The 24,531-nt window shown below is 38.7% G+C and overlaps 1 protein-coding gene across 3 annotated transcripts in view; it reads left to right on the forward strand.

Moving 5' to 3' along the window:
* The window catches only part of BICD1 (BICD cargo adaptor 1), a 206,745-nt gene that overhangs the window by 119,461 nt on the left and 62,753 nt on the right, over window positions 1–24,531 (forward strand). For all 3 annotated transcript variants that reach the window (XM_082665691.1, XM_082665689.1, XM_082665690.1), the window contains exon 3: window positions 21,627–21,779. In XM_082665691.1, the coding sequence (XP_082521817.1) occupies window positions 21,627–21,779 (153 nt within the window). The remainder of the gene's footprint in view (window positions 1–21,626; window positions 21,780–24,531) is intronic.

Here is a 24,531-nt window from a genome sequence, read left to right on the forward strand (position 1 = left end):
GAGTAAGTGAATTATTACATACGAAGTGCTTAGAATTAAGAACAGTACTTGCGTACCAGGATTCAATAAATGTTAAATATTATTAGCTCTAAACACGTCTCCCCAACTAAATTACAAACTCTTTGAGATAGAGAAAATGTCCTATCCTTTTTATAATCTCAGAACCTATACAGTTTTGCATAGTATATTCATTAAATTAGTATTTGTTGAACTAATAAAAGGGATGAATGAGTGAATGGTTACCTGTTTATAATACCTTCTCCCCCCAAAATCAAATACATAATCAGTAAAGTTCTAACATTTGTTTCAGTAAAAATATATTCAGAAATTAAACAGTTAAACAATTGTCAAAGAACTACAAATATAATTGAGAAGAAAAGAAAAGAAAATTACTACCAATTGTGAAATTTCTCACTGTATTTTAGCCCCTGGAAGGCAGCGACCTTGTCCTATGTTTCTTTGTAATTCTAGAGTTGTGCATCATGTTTTGTTTCCTACCCAGGAAGAACACAAGGAAGCACGTATACAGATTTCTGGAGGTCTTTCTCTATGTAGATCACTCCTTTCCAGAATTCTACCCTGCAGCTTCCGTCCACCTCAGCTTCCTGACCTCTGAACTCTTCACCTCAGCGGGGCCTCTGGGTTCTCTGGGTTCCCCCTTCCTGCACCTGCAGTCCAGGAATTGACTCCAGGCAGAAAGTTGGGGTGTTCACAGTACTCATCTCATCTGTTTCCCTTCCAGAGATCAGTCTTACAGGCCTCTTAGTGTCTGAAAACAGCTGTTTTGTATATTTTGTTCAGTTTTCAAATTGTTCACAATGAGAGGTTAAGTCTTTGTTGCTTTATCAGGGCTAAAAGTAGTTCTCAAGCAAGTGTCTTGGTTAAAAGAGAAAAAAAAAGGTAACTATAAACTAAGACATTTAAGTTCATTCCGTTGGTTCTTTTGTTGGTTAAGACTTACAGTGCCATTCCGCAGTTTTGAAGAGGTTCTGCTAGGCAAATTTTCAGTCTCGGTCAGCAGTTTGCTTCAGGGGTAGACCCTTCCATCTTCACTTCTGGCTTAAATGAATTAGAGTGAAGAAGAGAATTCTAAAGTACAAAGACTGTACACCGTTGCCTGCCCCAAAGCACATATCTGATAGCTTGTTAGGCAGGATGGTGAGTAAGAATGTCATCTCTTTCCATTTATTTGTACGTCCATTCTTATACCCTTAGTCTATTAGGATCCTCTATTGCTTTTCACAAATTGGTTTAAACTTTTAACAATGGTATATACAGATTTCCTCATCTAAGCACAAGGCCATTTCTATTTAGGTTATTTCTGTTCAATCAATCATTTCCCTTCCAAGATCATAGCCCTATAGTTGTGTCATACATAAACAATCCATTTTAATAGAATGCCGTGGGGGATGGGGGAGGGCAGATAAGAGTCATTTCATCAAAGAAGTGTATTATATCTACTAGAGGGTCTTCTTGTCTGAGAAACACTCCTGGAATTATGTTTTTCAAAAATTTCAAATTTTACTAAAATTGTCAATTTTATAACAGATGATTTTCTTTTCAACATAATAATTATCTATTGTGATAGCAACCGGACCACATTCTGAAAATTCATTTCCTTGTTAATTTTGACCTGACTCTTAAAAGCTCCTTTATGTAGCTGCCAGGACAGCAGTTGAACCCCATCAATTAAAAGATATTTGGGGACCACCTATGGTCCAAAATCCAACATAATCACAGCTGGGATAGAAGAATGAACAAGAAGTTAATGAATAATACCTCAGTCACTTCAGGGAAATTAAGCCCTGCCCAGAAAACCCTGGCCCTGAGGCTTGAAATCTGTTATCTACTGACAGGACCCTCCAGTATCCCAGTACCTTCATGGTTCCATTGTGTCAGCACAAGAGTTGCTGGTGACAGAGACTGGCAGGTGTCAACTGTCTAAGGCATTCTGTCTGCTGGGTTGTTTAGTGTCTCTTCCAGGGTAGATGTTTTCCGATAAGTGTTAATATGCAGTACAAAGATCTCCATACTACGTGACTACTACCATAAATCCACCCATACGCCTCTTGTCCAGACCTCCCTGTCCCCAATCTTTCAAACTTTCTTCTGGGCATATATATATTTTATATATATATATATATATACACACACACACATATACATACACACACACACACACACACATATATATACGCACATACATATTCATATACATATATGTGTGTGTGTGTGTCTATTGTAAGCAAGGCATGTAAGTTCAAGAGAGCAGAGATAGTCATAGTTTGTTGTTGTTGTTTACTATATCCCTAGCACTTATAATAGTGTCTGGTACATAATGGGCACTCCATGAGTAGTTGTTGAATGAATAAATACTAAACACAAGTCTTTGTCAATATGTGTGAGAAGTATATTCCTAGTTAGAGGCTTGCCTTCTCGTTTACTTCATTGTAAGTTATACTTGGAAGAATAGAAGTATTAAATTTTAATGTAGTTAAATGTATCAGTCTTCTTTTTCTCTACAAGTAAGCCATCTTTGTTTCTTATTTGAGAAATTCTCTGCTGCAAGGTCATAAATATATTCTAAATTTTCTTCTAGCCCATCTTTCCCCTATGGATCTGCAGTGACATCTCTGTTGTTTATTAAGTTTCAATATAAATGGAGTCTGTTTCTAGGCTCCTTATTTTACTCCATTGTTTGTTTGTCTGTCCTATTCATTTATTTGTAAGTGCTGGACAGTTATGTCATTGAGTAGGTAATAGACCAACCTGCTATGAGCATCTCTTTTCTGGATGAACTTCAGCTGTTGTAAATTGATTTTTTTAATCTGGACCAGTGGTTGTCAAACCTAATGTGCATCACAATTGCTTGTTAAAACAGATCTCTGGGAATTCCATGGTGGTCTAGTGGTTAGGATTCGGTGTTTTCACTGCCGTGGCTGGGTTCAATCTCTGGTTGGGGAACTAAGGTCCCATAAGCTGTGTGGTACGGCCAAAAAAAAAAAAAAACACCCAAAAAAACAGAAAAAAAAACCTAGATCGCTGGAGTTTCTGATTCAGTAGGCCTGGGGTGGAGCTTGAGAATTTGCATTTTTGACAAGTTCCCATGTGTTGTTGTTGCTGCTGGTTCTAGGACCACACTTTGAGAACCTCTGTTATCGATAATATGACTTCAAGGGAATTCCCTGACAGTCCAGTGGTTAGGACTCCACGCTTTCACTGCCAAGGGTGTGGGTTCAATCCCTAGTCGGGGAACTAAGACCCCACAAGCTGTGCAGCCAAAAAAGAAAATAATAATATGACTTCAAGTGGTCATTATTTCTTTCTTTTCCCCTAGAATTAATATGTCACTAGATTTAAATAGTATTGTATGTTAATATCGAACATCATATTAGGAAGGCAGATTTACTTAAAACATAATATTGGAAATAGACATGAATACATAATATTTTGGACTTAAAGTAAATGTTGCTGTGATTTTTTTAAAAAGAAGTGTAAATATGAGTGCTGTCCTCCCAGACTTTGATAGTAGGAGTTGTTGGGGTTTTTGTTACTGTAAATTATCTTCTTAGACTGAAAATGTAGAGCATATTCCTCTTCAGACCTAAGTACTATATAGGAACTATAAGTTGAGTAATTTAACAGGATATTCTCCATATGCAAAAAATGACTAGTATCATTTTTACTAGTCTGTAGAGCTTTCTGATTTGATATTATCCAGAAAGAAACAAATTATAGAGAAAACATATCAGCAAAGATAGGTAAATAGTGCATCATTTTAGTATTTCTAACAGTATTATAGATGAAATTATAAATTCTCTGGATTTATGACACTTTAAACTTGCCTTCTGAATGTCACCATAAATCTGATGGCTGAGACACTGGTCAGTAACTTATCAGGAATACATACTAAAATTATTTGCTTTGATTTTTTATAAATTTATTTTATTTTTATTTATTTTTGGCTGCATTGGGTCTTTGTTGCTGTGCGCAGGCTTTCTCTAGTTGCAGTGAGCGGGGGCTACTCTTCGTTGCGGTGCGCGGGCTTCTCATTGTGGTGGCTTCTCTTGTTGCAGAGCGTGGGTTCTAGGCACACGGGCTTCAGTAGTTGCAGCATGAGGGCTCAGTAGTTGTGGCACACAAGCTTAGTTGCTCCGTGGCATGTGGGATCTTCCTGGACCAGGGCTCGAACCCGTGTCCCCTGCGTTGGCAGGTGGATTCTTAACAACTGCACCACCAGGGAAGCCCCTATTTGCTTTGATTTTTTAAAATGCTATTTAATTTTATGTTTGCTTAAAATTGACTTGTTTTAAGCCAGTCATATGGTGGGCCCCAGGCATATATTAAATTAAAATTGTGATTGATCCAAAATATTATTTAGATTTATATCCTCAATTCACTGATGAACGATATTAAAATAATGAATAAAATATATGGGTAATTTAAAATAATACAATATATCTTCAAAATCTGAATATAACTGATAACATATTTGTGTTACGGCTGATTCTTTACAAAAAGCAGTTCTGGTTTACTGAAAAATTCTTATTTTAAAAGTCTGTCAGTCTGATTATTTCTGGAGAATGTGAGCTTTACTGAAAGTATAAAATTTAATAGGAGTGGAATTAAATAACTAAGGTACCACCAAAGAATCAAAGATATCTCACACATACTTTGATTAATCAAATGGTGAGTGGGAACATATTTTATCTCACTATGTAACTCAGTGAAATGTTAAATAGGTAAACAAAGAAGGTAATTATCTGGAGTTTTTAGGTAAGATTAAAAATATATGAAACTCCAACAGAATACTCTTAGGAAATATTCCCCCCACATACACACTGAGTTCATTTGGCTAATAGTGATTCTTAATATATATTTTATAATATTTCTTTGGCCTGGGCCCACAGACTAAATGCAGACATTTCTCAGTTAGTCATTTTCAGGTTTGTTGCCTAAGATGCTAATTGAAATTCAGGGCAGGGAAAAATACATCACTGGCTTTTGTGTATCTATGAAGGATCTTCTTATTAGACTTTGTTCCGTAAAAAAGCTTCTCTTCTCTGCAAACTGAGAAGGACCCTATGTGTGAAGTGTGTCCAGTCGTGTCTTCAGGAACAGTGTAGACACCAGTCGCTCACCAGCCGGAAGCCCTTATGCGCTCTCCTCAGCAGTGACCCCTGACCATCAGGTGCCAAAAGAAGATGCTCACTCACCTTCCAAAATTCTTTCCCAGGGCGGGGGGGGGGGGGGGGGGGGAAGGGAACCATCCTTTGAGCTCCTCTATGGGACTCTGAGTTTCATCCCCCAAACACTATTTTCTCCCTGAATTAGTGTCCTTTGAAACGTTGAGCCAAATAAGATAGTACTCAGAGCTTGAGGCTACGGCCCCTTAGTTCTGTTTCACAATGCTCCCAGCCTCTTCCCGAGTTTGGAGGCCCAGAAAATGAGGAATTCATTTTGATTTGGAGAGAACTCTTCGTTTTCCCCTTGCACATTTTATTCTTTTTGTTTCAGTCTGTTTTCTTTGGCTTTCTGCCAGAAGCCAGGAGCCGAAGCCAGGGTGTCTTAATGAAAAGAGCTCAGAATTAGGATCTGGGGTACCTGGGTCAAAGCCTAGAGCTATCATTTCCTACTTTGCGACCTACCCCAATTTCCTTTATCTCTTTGGGCCTCAGTTTACTCATTATTATAGTAAAATGTACACCACAAGTTTTTTTTATTTAACTATTTGTACCGTATTTAATTACCAACAATTAATATTATATATCAGTTATATATAGTTGAATCATAGCATCCTTTTGCTGTCTTTTTTTATGCCCGAGAAACTTCCTTCCTATGTCTGATAAGTAATATGTAAGCGGCTAAAACAACTTTTATTAAGACATTAAATAATCAAGATTTCCCACTTCAATAGTACTATAATTGATTGAAAAATTCACTTTGAGTGATTGTAAAATAAGTAATGACAATAAAGCAGTAGTTATTTTCATGTAAGAGAGAAAAACCACAAGATTTAGAATCTACTTACCTTCGCCTGCCAAGAAGGAAAAATGTTATTGAATATATTGATTCAATGTATGTATATCTTTCCGATATTTCAAATATAAACTGAATTTCTGCCAAGAGAGTACTATTCAGATATTCCTTTTGTTTATCTTGCCTTATAGTACTTTATTTGGTTTTAGAAGTCTACCTGCAAAGATGCAGCTTGTAGAAAAATATTCTATTCCAAATGTTTCTTACTGCTACAGAGTGTGTGAAGAAAATGCCTCAGAATATTTTCCTAGGAAGGCAAAAAAATTCCGATGCAGCTTGTAGCCTTGACACCTCTGTTTCTTTTCAGGACTGACTAGTATGATCTGCCTTCTGGTGACTGAGCAGCTCACTCTCATCCGAGTGTGCAGGGTGTGAGCGAGGGGGCCTGCACCTTGTCTTCTGTGTAGTGTCTTCCTGGATGGTTGCTGGAATTTATGATTATTGCATTCCGCTCTCCTAGCCTCAATTTCTGTTTTTGTTTGCTCTTACTGAAGTTGGAGCAGTTACACAGGGTCAGATAATTGAAATGACTCACAAGATTCCAAAGGGTATACGCTTATAAGACTTCGTAGGAGCAGAAAACTTTTTCCTTCTTCCTTTCTCAGTTCTTTGGCAGGTCTCATAATTAAATTGACATAAGACAGATTCACAGGGGAAAAATATAAGGGGACCCCATAAAATATGAGACTCCCCAGCGGCCAGGTAATCGAGGCTTATGTACCATCCTGAGCTAAGAAGGAGGAAGTAGGGGGTCTGGAACTTCAAAGGAGAGGAAGACAATTCACAGAAGCTGAGAAGAGCAAATGTTTGGTAAACAAATGTTTGCCATGCCACGCAGACAAGTCTTTCTGACATAAAAAGTTGTATCTGGTAATAACTCTCTTCCTGGTACAGGCCTCGGATCTAAATTCTTTTAGACAATTAAGAGGGAGGTAAAAGGCTCCTCCTAAGTCTGCTGGACCCCAATGTCTTCAGCTCAAAATAATCCACATGCCAAAATGGCATATACTGGGGTGGCCTATTCTCCTCTCCCTCAGCTTTGATAAGCTAAAGGATTGGGACAGCAGGAAGAGGAAACAAGCAGAGGTCTGACACTTCGAGACACAGCTCCAAGGCCCTTTCTTAATACCATCTGATGTGTCTTGTGTTCATGTTGTGAACAACTAAGATACACGCAAGATACTTGTTTTCAGGGAAGTTTACGGAAGAGTCTTTTATACCTGGCTGCTCTTATAGCTAAAATTAGACAATATAAACTATGGAGCCAAGTACCAATCATCAACCTATAGATTTTCTATAAATAATGTAGACAAACTAGTAGAGTGTGTGTCAAGGGAGTTTCAGATTTAAGCAGCACATTGTAAGTCACTAGTTACTCCATTTCATCCTATCAGGGTCCAGGGTCAGTCACAGATGTCTGTGATCCCTGGAGATGAGCTGAGAATGACCTTTAACTACAGATTAACCCCAGCCTTACACAATAGTCCATTTCCTTTGCTAGTATTGCTTCCCTCTCACCTGGACTTTGTCACTTTTAAATTTCACTACCTAGGTTTTCACCTATCTCTCAAGTTATCACTCCTGCCATGCCAAAATTCCTTTCTCTAGGTTATTCTAAAGTTCAGTTTCCACTTATTTCAAAGCAAGGGGGAAAGCCAATACCAGGAAGATGTTGGTAAGGAGAGTTCTTTTTGAAACTTTAATGTAGATTGTAAAGGTAGAAAATTGATCACCTTTAATAATTACCTAAAAGATACATCTTGGAATTTCTTAGACTTTTAATATAATTGTTGAAATCAGAATGCCAGTCAACTTAAGAAAAATCAATACTTCAGGGTTTGGAACTTACATTTTAATAAGCACATATACAACTGGATTCCTGTAGCATTCGTTAGCCTGCAGTACTCACACATCCAGAATATCAAAAGCCTTCATAGAGGAAGGATTCTGGAAACAGTGTAACAGTCAGAGTAAAAGTTATAGCTTTGCCTTTGCAATGAGAGCTTTTACCTATGAAACTTAATAGGCAATGAATGTTCAAAATGTGGGCACCTCTTGCTAATATTACATCATTATCTCCAGAATCAGTTCTGAGGAAATTTTGCAAGAAGTTATGTATTGAAAACAATAAAATAATTTATTAGCACCCACTAACTTATTATACACTGGGGAAAATTTACTAAATCATTTATATTTCTATTCATTCCTTATTTCATAAAGAGAAGGAAACTATAACGTAAAGAGAGAGTTTACAATAATCTTGAATGGATGGATGGCTACATCCATTCAAGCAACAATTCACTTTAATAAGCCATTTTTAAGGAAGCAGGGCTTAGTGGTTAAGAACATGTGTTCTAGATTGAACTCCTAACTCTGCACTTATTCTTGAACTTTGGGGAAATCATTATATAACCTACCCATGCCTCGGTTAACCTAGCTGTAAAATGGGATTTTACAGCTCATAGAATTGTCATGTGGGTTAAAAGATTAAAAGAGTTTTATATTTCTAAAATGCTTAGAATGGTCTTGGCACATTGTAAACATTATTTAAGTGCTTATTAAATAAATAAATTCTGGCTTGTAACTGAAGAATGCTATATGAGATACAGATTCTAGTGATATGTATGTGTATCACTAGGTGTGATATATGTGATATATATGTATATATATACCACATATACATCCACATATATAAGTAAAATAATTTTGTTATGATTAGTCCATTATATAATTGTGTTAACCATGTTCATTTTCATGTGGGAATGAGTTGGTTCTATAGATAAATTTTGAAAATAAGCAAGATATAAAGGAACTCTGAAAGTATACATAAGCTACTAAGAACAGTGGGTTGGGGGTTGAGGGGTGGGACAAGTTGGGAGTGAGATTTTTACTCACTGCATATATTTTTATAATATCTGGCTCTGAGATCAGTATCTCCTCATTTTTTTTTTAATTTTTATTTATTTATTTTTGGCTGCGCTGGGTCTTCGTAGCTGCTTGGTCTTTCTCTAGCTGTGGCAAGTGGGGGCTACTCTTCACTGCAGTACGTGGTCTTCTCATTGCATTGGTTTCTCTTGTTGCAGAGCATGTGCTCTAGGCACGCGGGCTTCAATAGTTGTGGCACGCAGGCTCAGTAGTTGTGGCTCACGGGCTCTAGAGCACAGGCTCAGTAGTTGTGGTGCACGAGCTTAGTTGCTCCGCAGCATGTGGGATCTTCCCGGACCAGGGCTCGAACCCGTGTCCCCTGCATTGGCAGGCGGATTCTTAACCACTGCGCCACCAGGGAAGCCCTCCTCAACTTAAATTATTCATATGATGAGCTAGAAGCATGTCTACATGTTGACTGTTTTCTCAAAGAATCTTCAAATGGTTAATGATAAAGAACATTCTGAAGGATCTCCAACACTGTCCTACAAAAGCTTTTTTTGTTTGTTTTGTTTTTCTTGTTGTTTTGTTTTTGTTTTTGTTTTTTGGCCACACCATGCGGGATCTTAGTCCCCTGCAGTGGAAGCGTGGAGTCTTAACCATTGGACTGCGAGGAAGTCCCACAAAAGCTTTTAACTGACTTTTTAAAAACTACCTCTTAATGAGGATGTAGGATGGCTCATTACAATTTACAAAGTGCTTTTAGAAATGTTTTCTCATTTATTTATGACGACTCTGGAGTTGAGTAGAAAGCTATATTTCTGTTTTATTTTTAATTTTTATTTATTTATTTATTTTTTGGCCACGCCATGCGGCTTGTGCAATCTTAAGTTCCCTGACCAGAGATTGAACCCGTACCCACTGCAGCAGAGTCCTAACCACTGGACTGCCAAGGAACTCCCTATTTTTCTGTTTTCAGAGGTAAGAAAACAAAGTCCTGGAAATTTTTTGCTGTAAGACAGCATTCGAATCCAGGTCCATGTCCAGAACTATTTTTACTCTTCCACCCACCTCTTTGTAAAATAGCTGCTTCTCTGAAGCTGCTATTTTTTATACTATTCCATATATTGAAGACTTAATTTGAGTAACTATATTCACTAATAGTTTAGGCTTTCTTCTTTATTACCAATGTTTGGGCTAAACTTTGTTTCCTGGATAATAAAGGTGTTTTGTAGTAATAAAAATAAACAACCAAGTCAGACCAGCCAGATATCCTGTAAAAGTTTCAGAAACCATCTGGATGAATAACCAATCAGTCAGCCTCTACTATATGCACATACCTAAGGAATAAACAAAAATAGTGTCTCTAATGACCTTTAGTCCCTTAAGGGGTTAACTTGTATCTTCCAATCAAGTTATAAATTATATCAATTCCCCCACTTTCTGTGCAGCGTTTTCTCCTCATGATACTTATCTCGCATTTTGTCATTTTTAATCCCTTCTCCTTTCTCATCCCTCCAAATTTTTTCTTTATTTCAATGTTCACTTCCATTTTTAAAAAAATCACTTTAAGTACACACCATTACTTCCATTTTTGATCACTTCTTTCTCTTTCATGGTGTTTCTTCTCATTAAACATCTTTATATAGTGTGTTCCCATGGTGATAGGCATTAAAATTAATTATTATAATGAATGATTTTGAGACTATTGATGCTGTTTATCTGTTGGGTTAGTTCGTTCTTTACAGCAAGGTCACAATAAAGTCTGTGAAGCTGCAGTGAAAGGATATTTGCTAGAGATCGAACTATTTCTGGAATATTTGTGAACTCAGATGTTTATTGCACAATCTAGATTTCAAATCTGTTTAATGTATTATCTAAATTTCCCTTTTCCATTTAATAAATTATTATAGTAATTGTGTAATCAGGGCAGCATGGATATTCATAATTATAAGGAGATACTATCAGTAAAGAAAAATTGTCCTGCCATCTTTAAATTTAAAAAAGAGAAATTTTAAAAAGAAAAATCAAGCAAGTAAGCAAGGGGTAACTAGACTATTTTGGGAAATGATCATGGTTTCCTGACTTCAAGTTTGATTATGGAAAGAAGAAAAGATTCCAGTATTTTATATCTGCAAAAGCTCATTCCAGAACAAATCAGTATATTCAGGTTACAATACCCAGGTCACAAAGCCACACTTTCACTGATTAAAAAATAACTTCCAGTCCACTGAGTGAACTTTAAACGATCATACTACTTTGTGAAACATAATAACTCAATTACTGGATCTGATATATGCTAGATACTGCCAGCACAATTTGCTTATTATCATGTGAAATACATTCATGCTGCAGCAAAACTGTCTATACACTTTGCAAAACAAAGATATTTTATCAGTAGTAACCAAACTATTAAAAATCTTACACATAGTCTCAAAAGACCACATACATGATTCCATTTATACGAAATGGACATGGATTTTTTTTTTTTTTTTTCCTGTGTCGAGCAGCTTGTGGGGTCTGAGTTCCCTGACCAGAGATCGAACCTGTGCCCTCGGCAGTGAAAGTGCAGAGTCCTAACCACTGGACCACCAGGGATTCCCTGTAATTTATTTTTGAGGTGATGAAAATGTTCTAAAATTGATTGTGGTGATGGTCACAACTCTGTGACTATATTAAAAACTATTGAATTGGATGCTCTAAATGAGTGAATTTTAGGTATATGAATTATATCGTAATAAAGTTGATACCAAAAAAAATTTTTACACAAAATGTTTTCTGTAAAACACATGTTCCACCCAACTAAGATGCAATGTAAATGTTTATTAAGCTATTTTTTTTTACTTAGAATAAATATGTATTATTTTAATGTCCTTTTTATACAAGTAAAAGAAGAAAAAATTATAAATCAGGGTATAAGAAAATCAGTCATATGTTATTTATTTTGTGCCATTTGTTTCAAATGTTTACAATAAAAGGGTGGATTTTATGTTGCTGTCAAGATTTTGCTTATGAGAAATGTTTGAAATGAGGCATTGAAATGTGAACTGCTTGTGAAATGTCTGGTCCTTGATTTCTAATGGAGGCTGATATCCCATGGGAAAGGTGCTGATATTGCTTCAAATTCAGTCAAGGATAGTTAACCCTTCATGGTGCCGCTTTCTTCAGAACAAGATTTGCAGATACCTTCAAAGTGAGAATTATGGAATCTTGCTTTCGTTATGGCTTTATTACTCTTGTATAGTCATTGCCAGTCAGGACCTGATCATCTTGTTTCACCCTTTTTTTTTTTTTTTTTTGCGGTACGCGGCCTCTCACTGTTGTGGCCTCTCCCGTTGCGGAGCACAGGCTCCGGATGCGCAGGCTCAGCGGCCATGGCTCACGGACCTAGCCGCTCCGCGGCATGTGGAATCTTCCTGGACCGGGGCACGAACCCGTGTCCCCTAGCATCGGCAGGCGGACTCGCAACCACTGTGCCACCAGGGGAGCCCGTTTCACCCATTTTTATATCTATTCACTCCTTTGCTTTTAATTTTATGTCATTATTTAAATCTGATGATCCATTCAGCCCTCAGCAGTTGGAAGGGATCTGGAGTTGTGCTATAAAGAGCTTGGTGGTTTACCCCAGTCAGCTGTACAGATACTATCATTTTCTACTGTCTCAGAGTAACATTTTCCAAGGACATGGTCTGTGGATTGATCAAAATGCTCCTTTTAAAAGGCGGAGATCTTGTAGTCAAAAAAATTTAGCAAATGCTGCATACCACGTCTTACTCTTACAAAGTCTCAATACATGCTAGCATATTAAGGGCTCTGAGAAGTCCAACAGAAAAAAATACATGTGTAACTTTAACTTATATTTCCTAAACTTATGTTTGAGCAACTCCCAGTAACCCTGCACAGAACTAGCCTAATGAAGAGCTCACTATGGGCAATGCTGTCCTGAAGTGGCAATCCTCTCCTCCTTTACTACTCTTTCCCAGCCATGGCAAATCTCTTTTTATCCATTTTCTCACTGAGCATGTTTGTTTTAAGCCACATTTCAAACTCACCTTGTTTGTTTGTCCTAGCTATTTCCCAGTTATTAAGTCTGGATTGCACTTGGAGATGCTGCCTGTATGGTGCTCTGGACACCTCCTTTTCTTCATCGATAGCTCTCGTGAAGACTGTGAAACCCACGAGACTGCCTGATAGAGCAATTGGTCTTCCCTTATTGTGATTTCGGAGGAAGGTCCCAGTGTCCATCAGCTTATTATTGGCTGATAGCATGGAGACATCACAGTGTTGATGTCCCTCATTAACTGTACCCATTCTTAAGAGAGAGAGTATAACAAGTCGTGTCAGTCCTATAGTATATATCTATGTCTGTAGGAGATGTTTATCGAACCCTCTTCTTGGTACAAATTTCCACAGAGATGGGATAAAGTATAAATATGCACAGAATGTGTGTCACCAAAAGGGTTTTTAAACAGTGGAGAATTTTACCTGGGGCCTGCTTTGCAGGTGTGCTTTTTTTTTTTTCCCAATCTATGAACAGATATGAAATGTACAAATACACCTGTACTTTCAGCTAAGCTCATCCTTCAGAGACTTCCCAGCTTTCCTCACATTACCACCAGTCCAACTCAGGCTGGAAGTGATGAGTCTGAGCTGTGGGATACAACTACCATGAGTGACGGGCTCCCCTGGATTCTGGGGTACTGTGGGGATGAATTACTGACAACTAGTGAAGGACATCTGTTCCTTCTGACATCTAGTGAAGGAAAAATAGCCAATATCCAGCAAACAAATAAATCAAATAGTGATAAACACTTTTCAGACCATTAAAACAGGGTTATGTGAGTGTGACTGGGCAGCTACTTTAGAATGAGTGGTCAGGGAAATCTTGTGGAGATGACACTTAAGTTGAGATCCTAATGAAGAGACAGACAATGTGAACCAGGAGAAGGAAATCCAAGCAGAAGAGACAGCTGGTGCAAGAACTCTAAAGCAGGACCCAGCTTGAGATTGTTAAAGAACCAGAAGTTTGGGGATTGGGGGCATGATGTGTCCTTGGGAGAAAGATGCAGGATGAGCACTTTATGTGAGGCAAGAGTCAGGTCCCATAGGGTTCTGTTAGCCCTGGTGGGGATTCGAGAATCATCAGCATATCGGTGGTATATCTAAAGCTAGAGGCCTGGATGAGGTTGCCTTTGGAGAGTAGCCAGAAAAGGGAGGGGCTCAATATAGATTTGGAACACTTGACAGTAGAGGTTGAGCTGAGAAGGAGGGGAGGAAGTCAGAAGGGACTGCAAAGAAGCAGCCAGTGAGGTTAGAGTTTAGATGTCTGGAAAGCCAATAGAAGAAAAAGAGTTTCAAAAAGGAGGGAGTGGTAAACGCTGTTGAAGAAGTGGGGTAAGAGGATGGGACTTCCCTGGTGGTCCAGTGGCTGAGACTGCGAGCTCTCAATGCAGGGGGCCCAGGTTCGATCCCTGGTCAGGGAACCAGATCGCACATGACGCAACTGAAAGATCCCGCATGCTGCAATGAAGATCCCGCGTGCCGCAACTAAGACCTGGCACAGCCAAATATATAAATTTTTTTTTTTTTTTTTAAAAGAAGTGGAGTAAGAGGAAAACAGAGGTGTGGGCACCAAATCCAGTGGCAACAACGCAAGTCATTGATGACTTTGACAAGGGCAGGTTCAGTGTTTATTGGAATGGATTGAGAAAGGGCGATCATGACTCTAGAAACAAATATGGATGTAAAGGTCAAGTTTTGTTTTAAGACTGGATTTACTATCTTTAAACTGTATAAAGTATTGATAGATTAAAAGAAAGTAACAGGAATGGGAATAGGAGCCATACCTCCTTCTGCTCCACCCCCACCCCAAGTAAATATGAGGCAAGATTCTCAGGGAGAGAAGAGACTGATTGTATGAAGAGAGAAGTAGGAAACTTACTACACTGTGGATATACGGTATGATCACTAGACAGTGCCAAAGACCTGTTTGAGATTCAGGACTTCACCACTCATATTAGGCACCATTCTGATCCACATAATATCTGGAGGTTATTCCCCTGACAGGAAAAGAAACAGGCATGGAGAATTAGTAACCTTGGCCAGAGTTACTAAGTGTTGGAGTAGGGGTTTGAATCCAGGGAAGTTTGGTTCCGAGCCTGGACTCTTCACCACTACATTCCACTACCTCTTTGTGAGTTGTAGTTGAAACCATGTGGCATGGATTTGTATTTTCTCCAGTTCTGTTTAGCTTTGGGCATAACAAGGCAGAAAGTTAAGCTCTATGATGTGTTTGCAAGACAGTAAGTATGTGATGATAGTATTGGGTTGGCCAAAATGTTCGTTTGGGTTCTCCATAGGATATTACAGAAAACCTGAGCACACTTTTTGGTCAACCCAGTAGAATCAAACCCGGGTAAGGAGGGAAGTGAAAACCCAGGGTTGCAGGTAATGAGCAAGCTGGAGATCGAAGGATAGCAAACCTTGATGTGGTGGAAGAATGGCTGGGTTGGGAGAACTGGAGATGATTTGGAAGAATAGGAGGTAAGTTATTGGTAATGTGGGTTAGAGAGTAGATCACCTGAGTTGAGGACGCTGAGGACCTGAGAGGTCAGGCAAGAACTATGGTCCACTCCTCTCACCAGCAAAAGAAGAGTTAATCTTTGGCCAAAAGAAGGAAAGTAAAGATTATGGTCTTATAGTGCCAGAACTGGCCAGCAGTGGCAACTCTCCAGGAGAGAAGTGAGAAAGTCAGTACTGCATACCCCATCCTTTCCCTTCTCCATCTGTCTTCCTTCACTCCACTCACAGATCCAGAAATTCCTGGTTTGACTATCCAAATTAACACTACCTGTAATTATTAATAAGACATCTTTAACTCTCACATTAACTTTATTGTAAAATTTCTTCCTTTCTTACAACTCCATTTTGATACTTTTATCCTTATTAGGCCATTGTTTTTTGCTCTTCTTCTTTTTATTTTTTTCATTTATTATTACATCAATCAGTGACTAAGTCCTGTTCATCCTGAGATGTCCCTCAAAATTCCTCATCCTTTTCCTCAAGTTAAGGGGCTGCTTAGCTTGTTCTCTGTCCGCCCTTCCAACTCTCAGAGTGACTTTTTAAAACATAGGTCTGATTACATGGCTACTTTGTTTAAAAGACTTTGATGGTTCCCAAATTCCTTTTTTAATGTAGAATTTCCTGCAAAATCTATCTCAAGTTCCTTTGCTCCAGCCACACCCAGCTGCACTATTTCCTAAACCACAGCCTGATTAAGAACTTGAAAGCTTCCAAGCACTGTAAATATTTTGGTTCCTCCTACTACCTCATAGGTTAACCATACTAGACTGTAATTTAACATTTTATTTTATGAAATAACACCAAATGTAGACATAAGCTGAAAATAATTGGCTATTTTCTAGATTTTTCTGAATTTCTCTCTTCTCTTTCTCTCTCTCTCAGTGCTCCAGCTTCACTGGTGCCCTAAGGAAATGCTTGGTCTGGCTATTGGCTATTTTAGCATTGCCCTCAAACAAATAGGACTCTCCTTTTGTTCAAAAGTTTACCTCTGGCTGGAAAGTCCATCCACCTCTTTACCCATTTAGTCAACTCTACTTGTCCTTCAAGGTTCTACTCAAATGTTACTTACTTTATAAAGCTTTTCCTGACTCACCCAGGAGTAATTAGCAATAGTAATCATTATTCAGCCTTTAGATGTGAACCTGTCTCTGTAAGAGCATGTGTTCCACTGTGTTAAGGAAATTATCTGTGTGTCTGGCATCTCTGCTCATTTCCTCATGTTATATCATTAAATTCTCACAATTACCATATAATGTTAAGTATTAGGATCCCCATTTTACAGATGAGTAAGCTGTGGGCAGGGACCTGTCACCCAGCTCACACAAGTTATTAGTAAGATCTAATAGGCCAATGAATATAATTAAGTTATAAACTGGAAGGCACTATATTACTTTTTATACTTTAGTCTTTGTGTAGTAATAAGTGCTTATATTTTCTTACTCCTGGCCAATAGTAGAGGGAATTTATTATTCCCACATAAAGAAATTCTCTTGGTTTTTTTTTTGCACTATGCGGGCCTCTCACTATTGTGGCCTCTCCCGTTGCGGAGCACAGGCCCCGGACGCGCAGGCCCAGCGGCCACGGCTCACGGGCCCAGCTGCTCCGCGGCATGTGGGATCTTCCCGGACCGGGGCATGGACCCGTATCCCCTGCATCGGCAGGCGGACTCTCAACCACTGCGCCACCAGGGAAGCCCTCCTCTTAATGTTTTTTAAAGTTATTTATTTGGCTGTGCCGGGTCTTAGTTGCGGCATGTGGGATCTTCGTTGCGGCATGCGGGATCTAGTTCCCTGGTCAAGGGGTCGAACCTGGGACCCCTGAATTGGGAGTGCGGAGTCTTAACCACTGGACCACCAGGGAAGTCGCCTCTCAATGTTAATTAAAATAAAACTCTCAGAATGCTGCTATACTCAAGTGCAATGCAAACTGTGAGGATAGTCTACCCCAAACATTTCAGGGAATCCTCTGTCCTCTGAAGAGAAGCTGGGGCTCAGGTCTCTGGAGGTGAAAGGCTAGAGGATCTCCTGGTTGTGCCATTTTCTCCCCTTTCTCTCATGGTTTATTTTTCTCACTTTCATTATTCTTGATGGGGGTTTTTAATAGAGCTCAGTGCCATCTTATCCCAGAAAGAAAAAAATTGTCAGAGATAAATGTATGATGAGTATGCAAAAAACAAAAATAGAAATTTAAAAAAATTATTATGGAAGCAAAGAACACTGCCCATAAAATTTAATCTTTGGCAGTTCAAAAAAATCCATGGGTTTCAGACTTCCTTGGTGGTGCAGTGGTTAAGAATCCGCCTGCCGATGCAGGGGACACGGGTTTGAGTCCTGGTCTGGGAAGATCCCACATGCTGCGGAGCAGCTAAGCCCATGCGCCACAACTACTGAGCCTGAGCTCTAGAGCCCGCGAGCCACAACTACTGAGCCCACGTGCCACAGCTACTGAAGCCCACACGCCTAGAGCCCGTGCTCCGCAACAAGAGAAGCCACTGCAGTGAGAAGCCTGTACACCGCAAGGAAGAGTAGGCCCCACTCGCTGCAACTAGAGAAAGCTGGCGCGCAGCAACGAAGACCCAACGCAGCCAAAAATAAAAATAAATAAATAAATAAATTTTTAAAAAATGCTTTAAAAAAAGGGGGGTTTCTAACAAAATAAATGAGACCAGTTTTCTTCCCCTGGGTCTTATGTCTGTTTTATTGCTAGAGAGCCTTTCAACTTAACCTGTCTCCACACCAAGCTCTTCCTTTTCCTTAATTAACATCAACAGTTTTCATTAGCTATTTTATGATTTATCTGTTGGTGATCCTCATTAGCTTTGCCATGGCCTTAAATTTGTCCTGACATTTACTATCTTACTATATAAGGTTTTATGACTAATTCTGAGTGTATACGAGCTAGGTTTCTAGTCATTAACATTTTTTACGTTGTATATATTCACATTTTACAGAACCTCTTATATCTTAACGTTTTTGTTTATAATTTTATATAAATGACTGGCATCCAATTTATTAGCTTCCTCATATGTTCATGCATATAAACAAGGAAAACTAAATAACTATACATCACCCATTCAGTTAATGGTAGACCTTTAAGAAACAGAAAAATATATTAAGATTTCCTGTACCTGCAAAATAAAATTTAATGAAATATTGTAATTTGGCTTTGTAACCAGACTCTATTTTTCATTGTACACTTATTGAACACATATGCAAAATATTGTCCAAGGAGCAGGGAATAAAGTAGTGTTTCTGCCTCTAAGTAGCTTGACAGTATATTGAAAAACTGTAATAAGTCCAGTCATTTCACAGATTTAGGTATGTTTATTTCAAAATGTGTTGTTCTCCCTTTGTTCCACACTCTAACAACGCAGACAAAAAGCCATAATCCCTACAATAAATTTTTACAATGATTTTTTTTAGATTTTGTGTTTAGCCATTTGTGTAACTGTTTTGTTATTCATTCCATGGTTATAAGGGCCTAAAATATGGCAGGTATTAGGGACCCATAGGCAAACACTAAAGGTTCATTATATTCAGATGGAAAAGGAAATTTAATACACGTAAAAAGTGTAAAAGATAAATAAATTACTAATTTCAAGTAATGTTTAGTGCTATTCTTTCAACAGTTGTTTTCTGAGTATCTACTCTGTGCTAAAATTCTGATCTATGAAGGAAATCATATAGGATGATGTGAGACTGAAGGGCAGGGGTTGGGGAGTTGTCTTATATTAGCTGTTCAGAGAAGGCCTCTCTGAGGAGACGACATTTGAACTGAGACCTAAATGACAAATAGAAGCAGAAGAGTTTCCTAACTTGGGTCCTGGGAGTCTGTGGATAGAATTCAGGAGGCCTGTAACCTTGGAGGGAAAAATAATTACATCTCCATTTTCTCTAAACTCAGACAAAAAATTTAGCATTTTCTTCCATTTGAATGTAGGCCACAAACTTCAGTAGCATTAGCAGCACCTGTTACTTTGTGATCAGTATTTTAATATCACATCGAAGTTCTTGCAGGATCTTGAAATATCATCATTTCTTTGAAATTATGGTATTTCTTAGATCTGCCGCTAGATCTGAGTATACATTCTGCTAATAAAGAAGCACATGTATTACTGTATCAGTTACATGTTACCATGTAGCAAATCACCCCAAATTTAAGGGCTTAAAATAATACCCCATGATTCTATGGGTCAGCTATTTGAGCTCTACTCAGCTGGGCAGTTCTTACAAACTAACATGGGGTCACTCATGTGGCAGCCATCATCTGGCAGCTCAACTGAGCCAAAGAGTTCAAGATGTTTCACTCCCCTGCCTGGCAGCTGGTGCTGATTATGGGCTGGGCCACGTGCTCCAGCAGGCTAGCCTGGGCTTCTTCACATGGTGGCAGTGTTCCAAGAGAGAAAGAACAAGAGCTACAATGCCTCTTATTTACTTATTTATTTGGCTGTGCCATATCCTGGTTGTGGCACGTGGGATCTTTTAGTTGCGGCATGTGGGATCTAGTTCCCTGACCAGGGATCAAACCCAGGACCCCTGCATTGGGAATGCGGTGTCTTAACCACTGGACAACCAGGGAAGTCCCTACAAAGCCTTCCTAAAGATAGACCTTTAGCCTTCCGAGCTAAAGCTTCCACTGCATTTTGTGGGTCAAAGCAAGTCAATGAAGCCAGTTCAGGGTTGACTTCAGACTCCACTGCGTGTGGCCATAGGGAAATGTGATTAATTGGGGGCCACTACCATAATCTACCTGATTACCATATCATAATTTTGTAAAATATTATATTAACTTAATTTGAGCATAATCAGTGTCCTTTGTAATCTTGTCTTTTACACTGTAAGGGAGGAAAATTTCCTTCTACCCTCTTGGGTTCTGTGACTGGGATAAAGAATTAAACTGACGTTAAACAGATTAATAAGAAAAAAGTCTACAAATTTAATTTTTTTACAAGTACATGGGAGTGTTCAAAAGGAAAATGAAGACCAGAAGTCATTAGTCCCAAAAGCTTGTATACCTTTTTACACAAAGAAGGGTAAATTGTGGGGATGTGACAAGACAAAGGAGCTTGGGCTAGGGGCAGTATATCGTGGAACAGTGACTAGGAACTAAATGGGGAAAACTAATGGAAGATCATTTTAGTAGATGTGTTTGTACGGGTCCATTTCAGCATCGATTCCCAGTCTCTTGTGATAAGAACGTTCTCTTCCTGATACAGGAAGGGCATTTTTCTCAGGGGAAATTTCATGTCCTGCTTTTAGGTAGAAAGGGGGAGGGCAGAGAGCCCTTCCTGCATCTGCTGTTTCTCAAGTGCCTTCAGCTCAAAATAATCAATATACCAAAGTGGCATATGTTGGCATGGGAAGTTCTGAACTCTTTCAGTGCCCTTTAAAATATCATTCTGAGAAGAGCTCCATCGGCTTCACCACGTTGTCAAAGAGGGTCATGGCGCAGATGAGGCTAAGAACCCTTGATCTGGAGACAGGGAGTCGGGGAGGGGGAGTGAAAAAGCCTGAAGGCGGGAATGAGCGGCCAAGTCCAACATGGTAGGGGGCAGAAGGAAGCTTCTGTGGCTGAAGCCAGGTGACTGAGGCCAGAGTGTCTGGACCAAGCCAGGATTAGACCACGTGGCTTAGTTGGAAGATTTTGAAACTTGCAGAGGGACCCCCCCGGAGTTTGGAAAGTTGGTATTGTATGCATACTAATCTATAACTTTCTTTTATATTTCGTAATGTATTGTGGCTCTCTTTACATTTTAGTGCATAAAGCTCCTCACTCCTTTCTTCTCATTCTTTTAAATAATTTTATAATGCTTCACTAAAGGATGCATAATAATTTATTTCATTATTCCCCCATTAGCAAACATTTAGACTGTTTCCAATTCTTTGTGTAAATATACATGAATTTATTTTTATTTACCTCTAAGAAAATATGCTTAAGAATGATTTTTAGTTGTAGAATTGCTGGGTCATGTGTATGTGCTTTTAAAGTTTGACAGATCTCATTAAATCCTTATTCAAAAAAAGGTGGTACCAATTTACACTCCATGAGATGTTTTTGTTATTATTTTTAATTACCAAGACTTTATCTACACTTCATAAAATCTAGAAGTTTTGTATTTACTGTTTATTCTCTTGTTTCAGAACAATGAGATGGTGGAGCTACAGAGAATACGGATGAAGGATGAAATCCGAGAATATAAATTCCGAGAGGCCCGCCTCCTTCAGGACTATACTGAACTAGAAGAGGAAAACATCACGCTGCAGAAACTGGTGTCCACATTAAAGCAGAACCAGGTGAGGTTTAAGAAGATTTTTGGTTACACTCCAGATGGATCTATACCTTCTGACCATTAAGGTTAAATCTTATATTTATCAGAAAAGAAACTGTCAAAATTTGCCTCAATCTCCCAACATTAATTATGTGCTGAAATTTCCCAACCCTCCTATTTCAGCTAAATTTAAAAGGCAAACCTAGAAGTAGTATAATTACCAAAAAGCTTTATTGGATAAGAAAAATCTTACTTTATACTTTAGCTCTATGTTAATTTATTTCTGGAGTAAGTTAAATGTATGGTAATCAGTTTAACCGCTGACCTCTCATTAAAGCCTGGGTTTGTGAGCCTGTTTTGTAATACAAGCTTAAGGTTTCCCTGCAATCTCTATCAATCTCTCTCTCTGTAAACTGCTTTCAAATCATACGAGGATTATGAAATATAAATCAGTACGAACAACATTATAAGAAAAAAAAGACCTGATTTCTTTATTCTGCTGTAAGCTGACTAAAAAGATTGCATGTGTACATTTAAATAATTTTGTGGGTAATGAGACTTAGGTTGCTTAATTGCTGAATTTTCCTGATCAGTTTGCATTGTGGTTTGTTATAGTTATTAGTAATAGCATTCTTGAATCTGTACTTTTGGTAGAATTTATTTATGAATAAAATTCATAGGTAGTTAAGCAAAGGTGGACTGGATTTCAAGGTCTTTTCAAAGGTGGTTCCTCAACCACAACCCTATTCTTGTCTCAACACTGTTATAACCTCTCAGATCAGGTCATCAAACTGTGCCAGGCACTGTGCTAGGCTACAGAGGTACCAGAATCCAGAGGGTACGATTCTTACCCTCCGTCAACTTAGAGGGCAGCCCAGTTGTATGCTTCCACCTCTCTCCCTTCTCAAGTTGGTATCTCCTTCCAGAACTGTTTCAGTCAGCCCTTCATATCTATGGGTTCTGTGTTTGTAGTTTCAACCAACCACAGACTGAAAATATTCTAAGAAAAGAAATTCCAGAAAATTTCAAAAAACAAAACTTGAATTTGCCGCACACTGGCAGGTACATAGCATTTACATTGTATTAGATATTATAAGTAATCTAGAGGTGATTTAAAGATGAGCCAATGTGCGTGGTTATATGCAAATGCTACAACCACTTTATCTAAGGTTTTTTTTTTTTTTTGCGGTACGCGGGCCTCTCATTGTTGCGGCCTCTCCCGCTGCGGAGCACAGGCTCCAGACGCGCAGGCTCAGCGGCCATGGCCCACGGGCCCAGCCGCTCCGCGGCATGTGGGATCTTCCCGGACCGGGGCACGAACCCGTGTCTCCTGCAGCGGCAGGCGGACTCGCAACCACTGTGCCACCAGGGAAGCCCTATCTAAGGGTTTTGAGCACCCAGATTTTGGGGTCTGCCGGGGGCTCCTGGAACCAATACCCCACAGAAACTGAGGGATGACTGTGTGGTTTTGATAGATATAAAGATGAAAAGTGGAAAGGAAAAATCCAGAAGAAAATTGACACAATTGAAATTTTATTATTGATCATTGCCACTTCTCCCCAGTTTTGGAGTGCTGGGGATCAAAATGTGTACTAAGGAGTTCAGGGGGTGGTTCCAGACCATTAAAAAAGGGTTATCTGGATATCCCATGTGTTTTTATCTCATTCCTTCCCCTTTAAGCACTGAATCACTGTGTGTGCTGAGGGCTGGCAGTACCATGAGACCCTAGGTCTTTATTTGTCTGGGGACAGTGAGCTCACAGTGGGGAACATTAGATTTTTTTAAAATATATGTTTCTTAGAAATAAGAAGGGTATTTTTTGTTGTTTAGTTTTTTTGGTCGGTGATGAAGAATGTAGAAGACTTGAAGCAAGTTTATGTGATGTGCAAATATTTAAAGTGGTCATTTCTCCTGATTCCTACAGGTCCTCATTGCTCTCTGCACAGGCAGGGGTGCGGAGAGCATCCATCTACACTGTAGGGTTTCCCATCACTGCATGTGGTAGACTAATTTACTCAGGAGGTTAATTTAGGCCAGTATTAAGTATTCTTGAAAGACTGCCAAGGTATCCTGTGAGTATTCATTAGCCCAGATGCCATTTCTGTGGGAATTTGTACTACTAGCCTGGCTGATTACTGCTTACAGTTTACCCATACCCTCCCACCAGTAATTGAAACATGGAAATCAAATGCTTAACTCAGAAGTTTGAAAAAACAAACAAAAATGTATACATCTTTAAAATTTTATTTTGTAGATGTAATATGGTAATTTTCCCAATTAAGTGTCTAATTAATTAATTTGAAATCATTTTCCTTACAAAGGGCTATTCTGGTTTATTTCCTAACAAATGGGTGCACTGTAGTGTCACAAGTCTCTCCCAATTAAGGAAATACTGGGATTTGTTTTTTTCTTACTATTGGCCTTTATTTACAGGATTTAGCATATATCGTAAACTCTCTAATTAATGAAGTATTAAATATAATACTTTACGTATAAATACCACAGATTTTTTTTTCAAAGACATGATGATGGCTGGCTTTCAATCTCAAAATTGGTCTGAATGTTGCTTTGTACTGAAGTTTCCTATACAAAATATACTCTTCCAGCCTGGTTTGAGGTTTCTCTAAATAGGAAAGCTACTAGAATTGTAAAATGTTTAGTTCAAAGAACTAGAAGATGCTCTTCTTCTGAAGTTCCATTTTCCTGTTAAATGTTGATTATTTTCTAAATAATTGTTTAAATAGCACTTCTTACTCCATATGTAGCTTCTATATATT

The sequence above is a fragment of the Grampus griseus genome (genome assembly GCF_964374135.1).
Source record: "Grampus griseus genome assembly, chromosome: 11".
Taxonomy (NCBI): domain Eukaryota; kingdom Metazoa; phylum Chordata; class Mammalia; order Artiodactyla; family Delphinidae; genus Grampus; species Grampus griseus.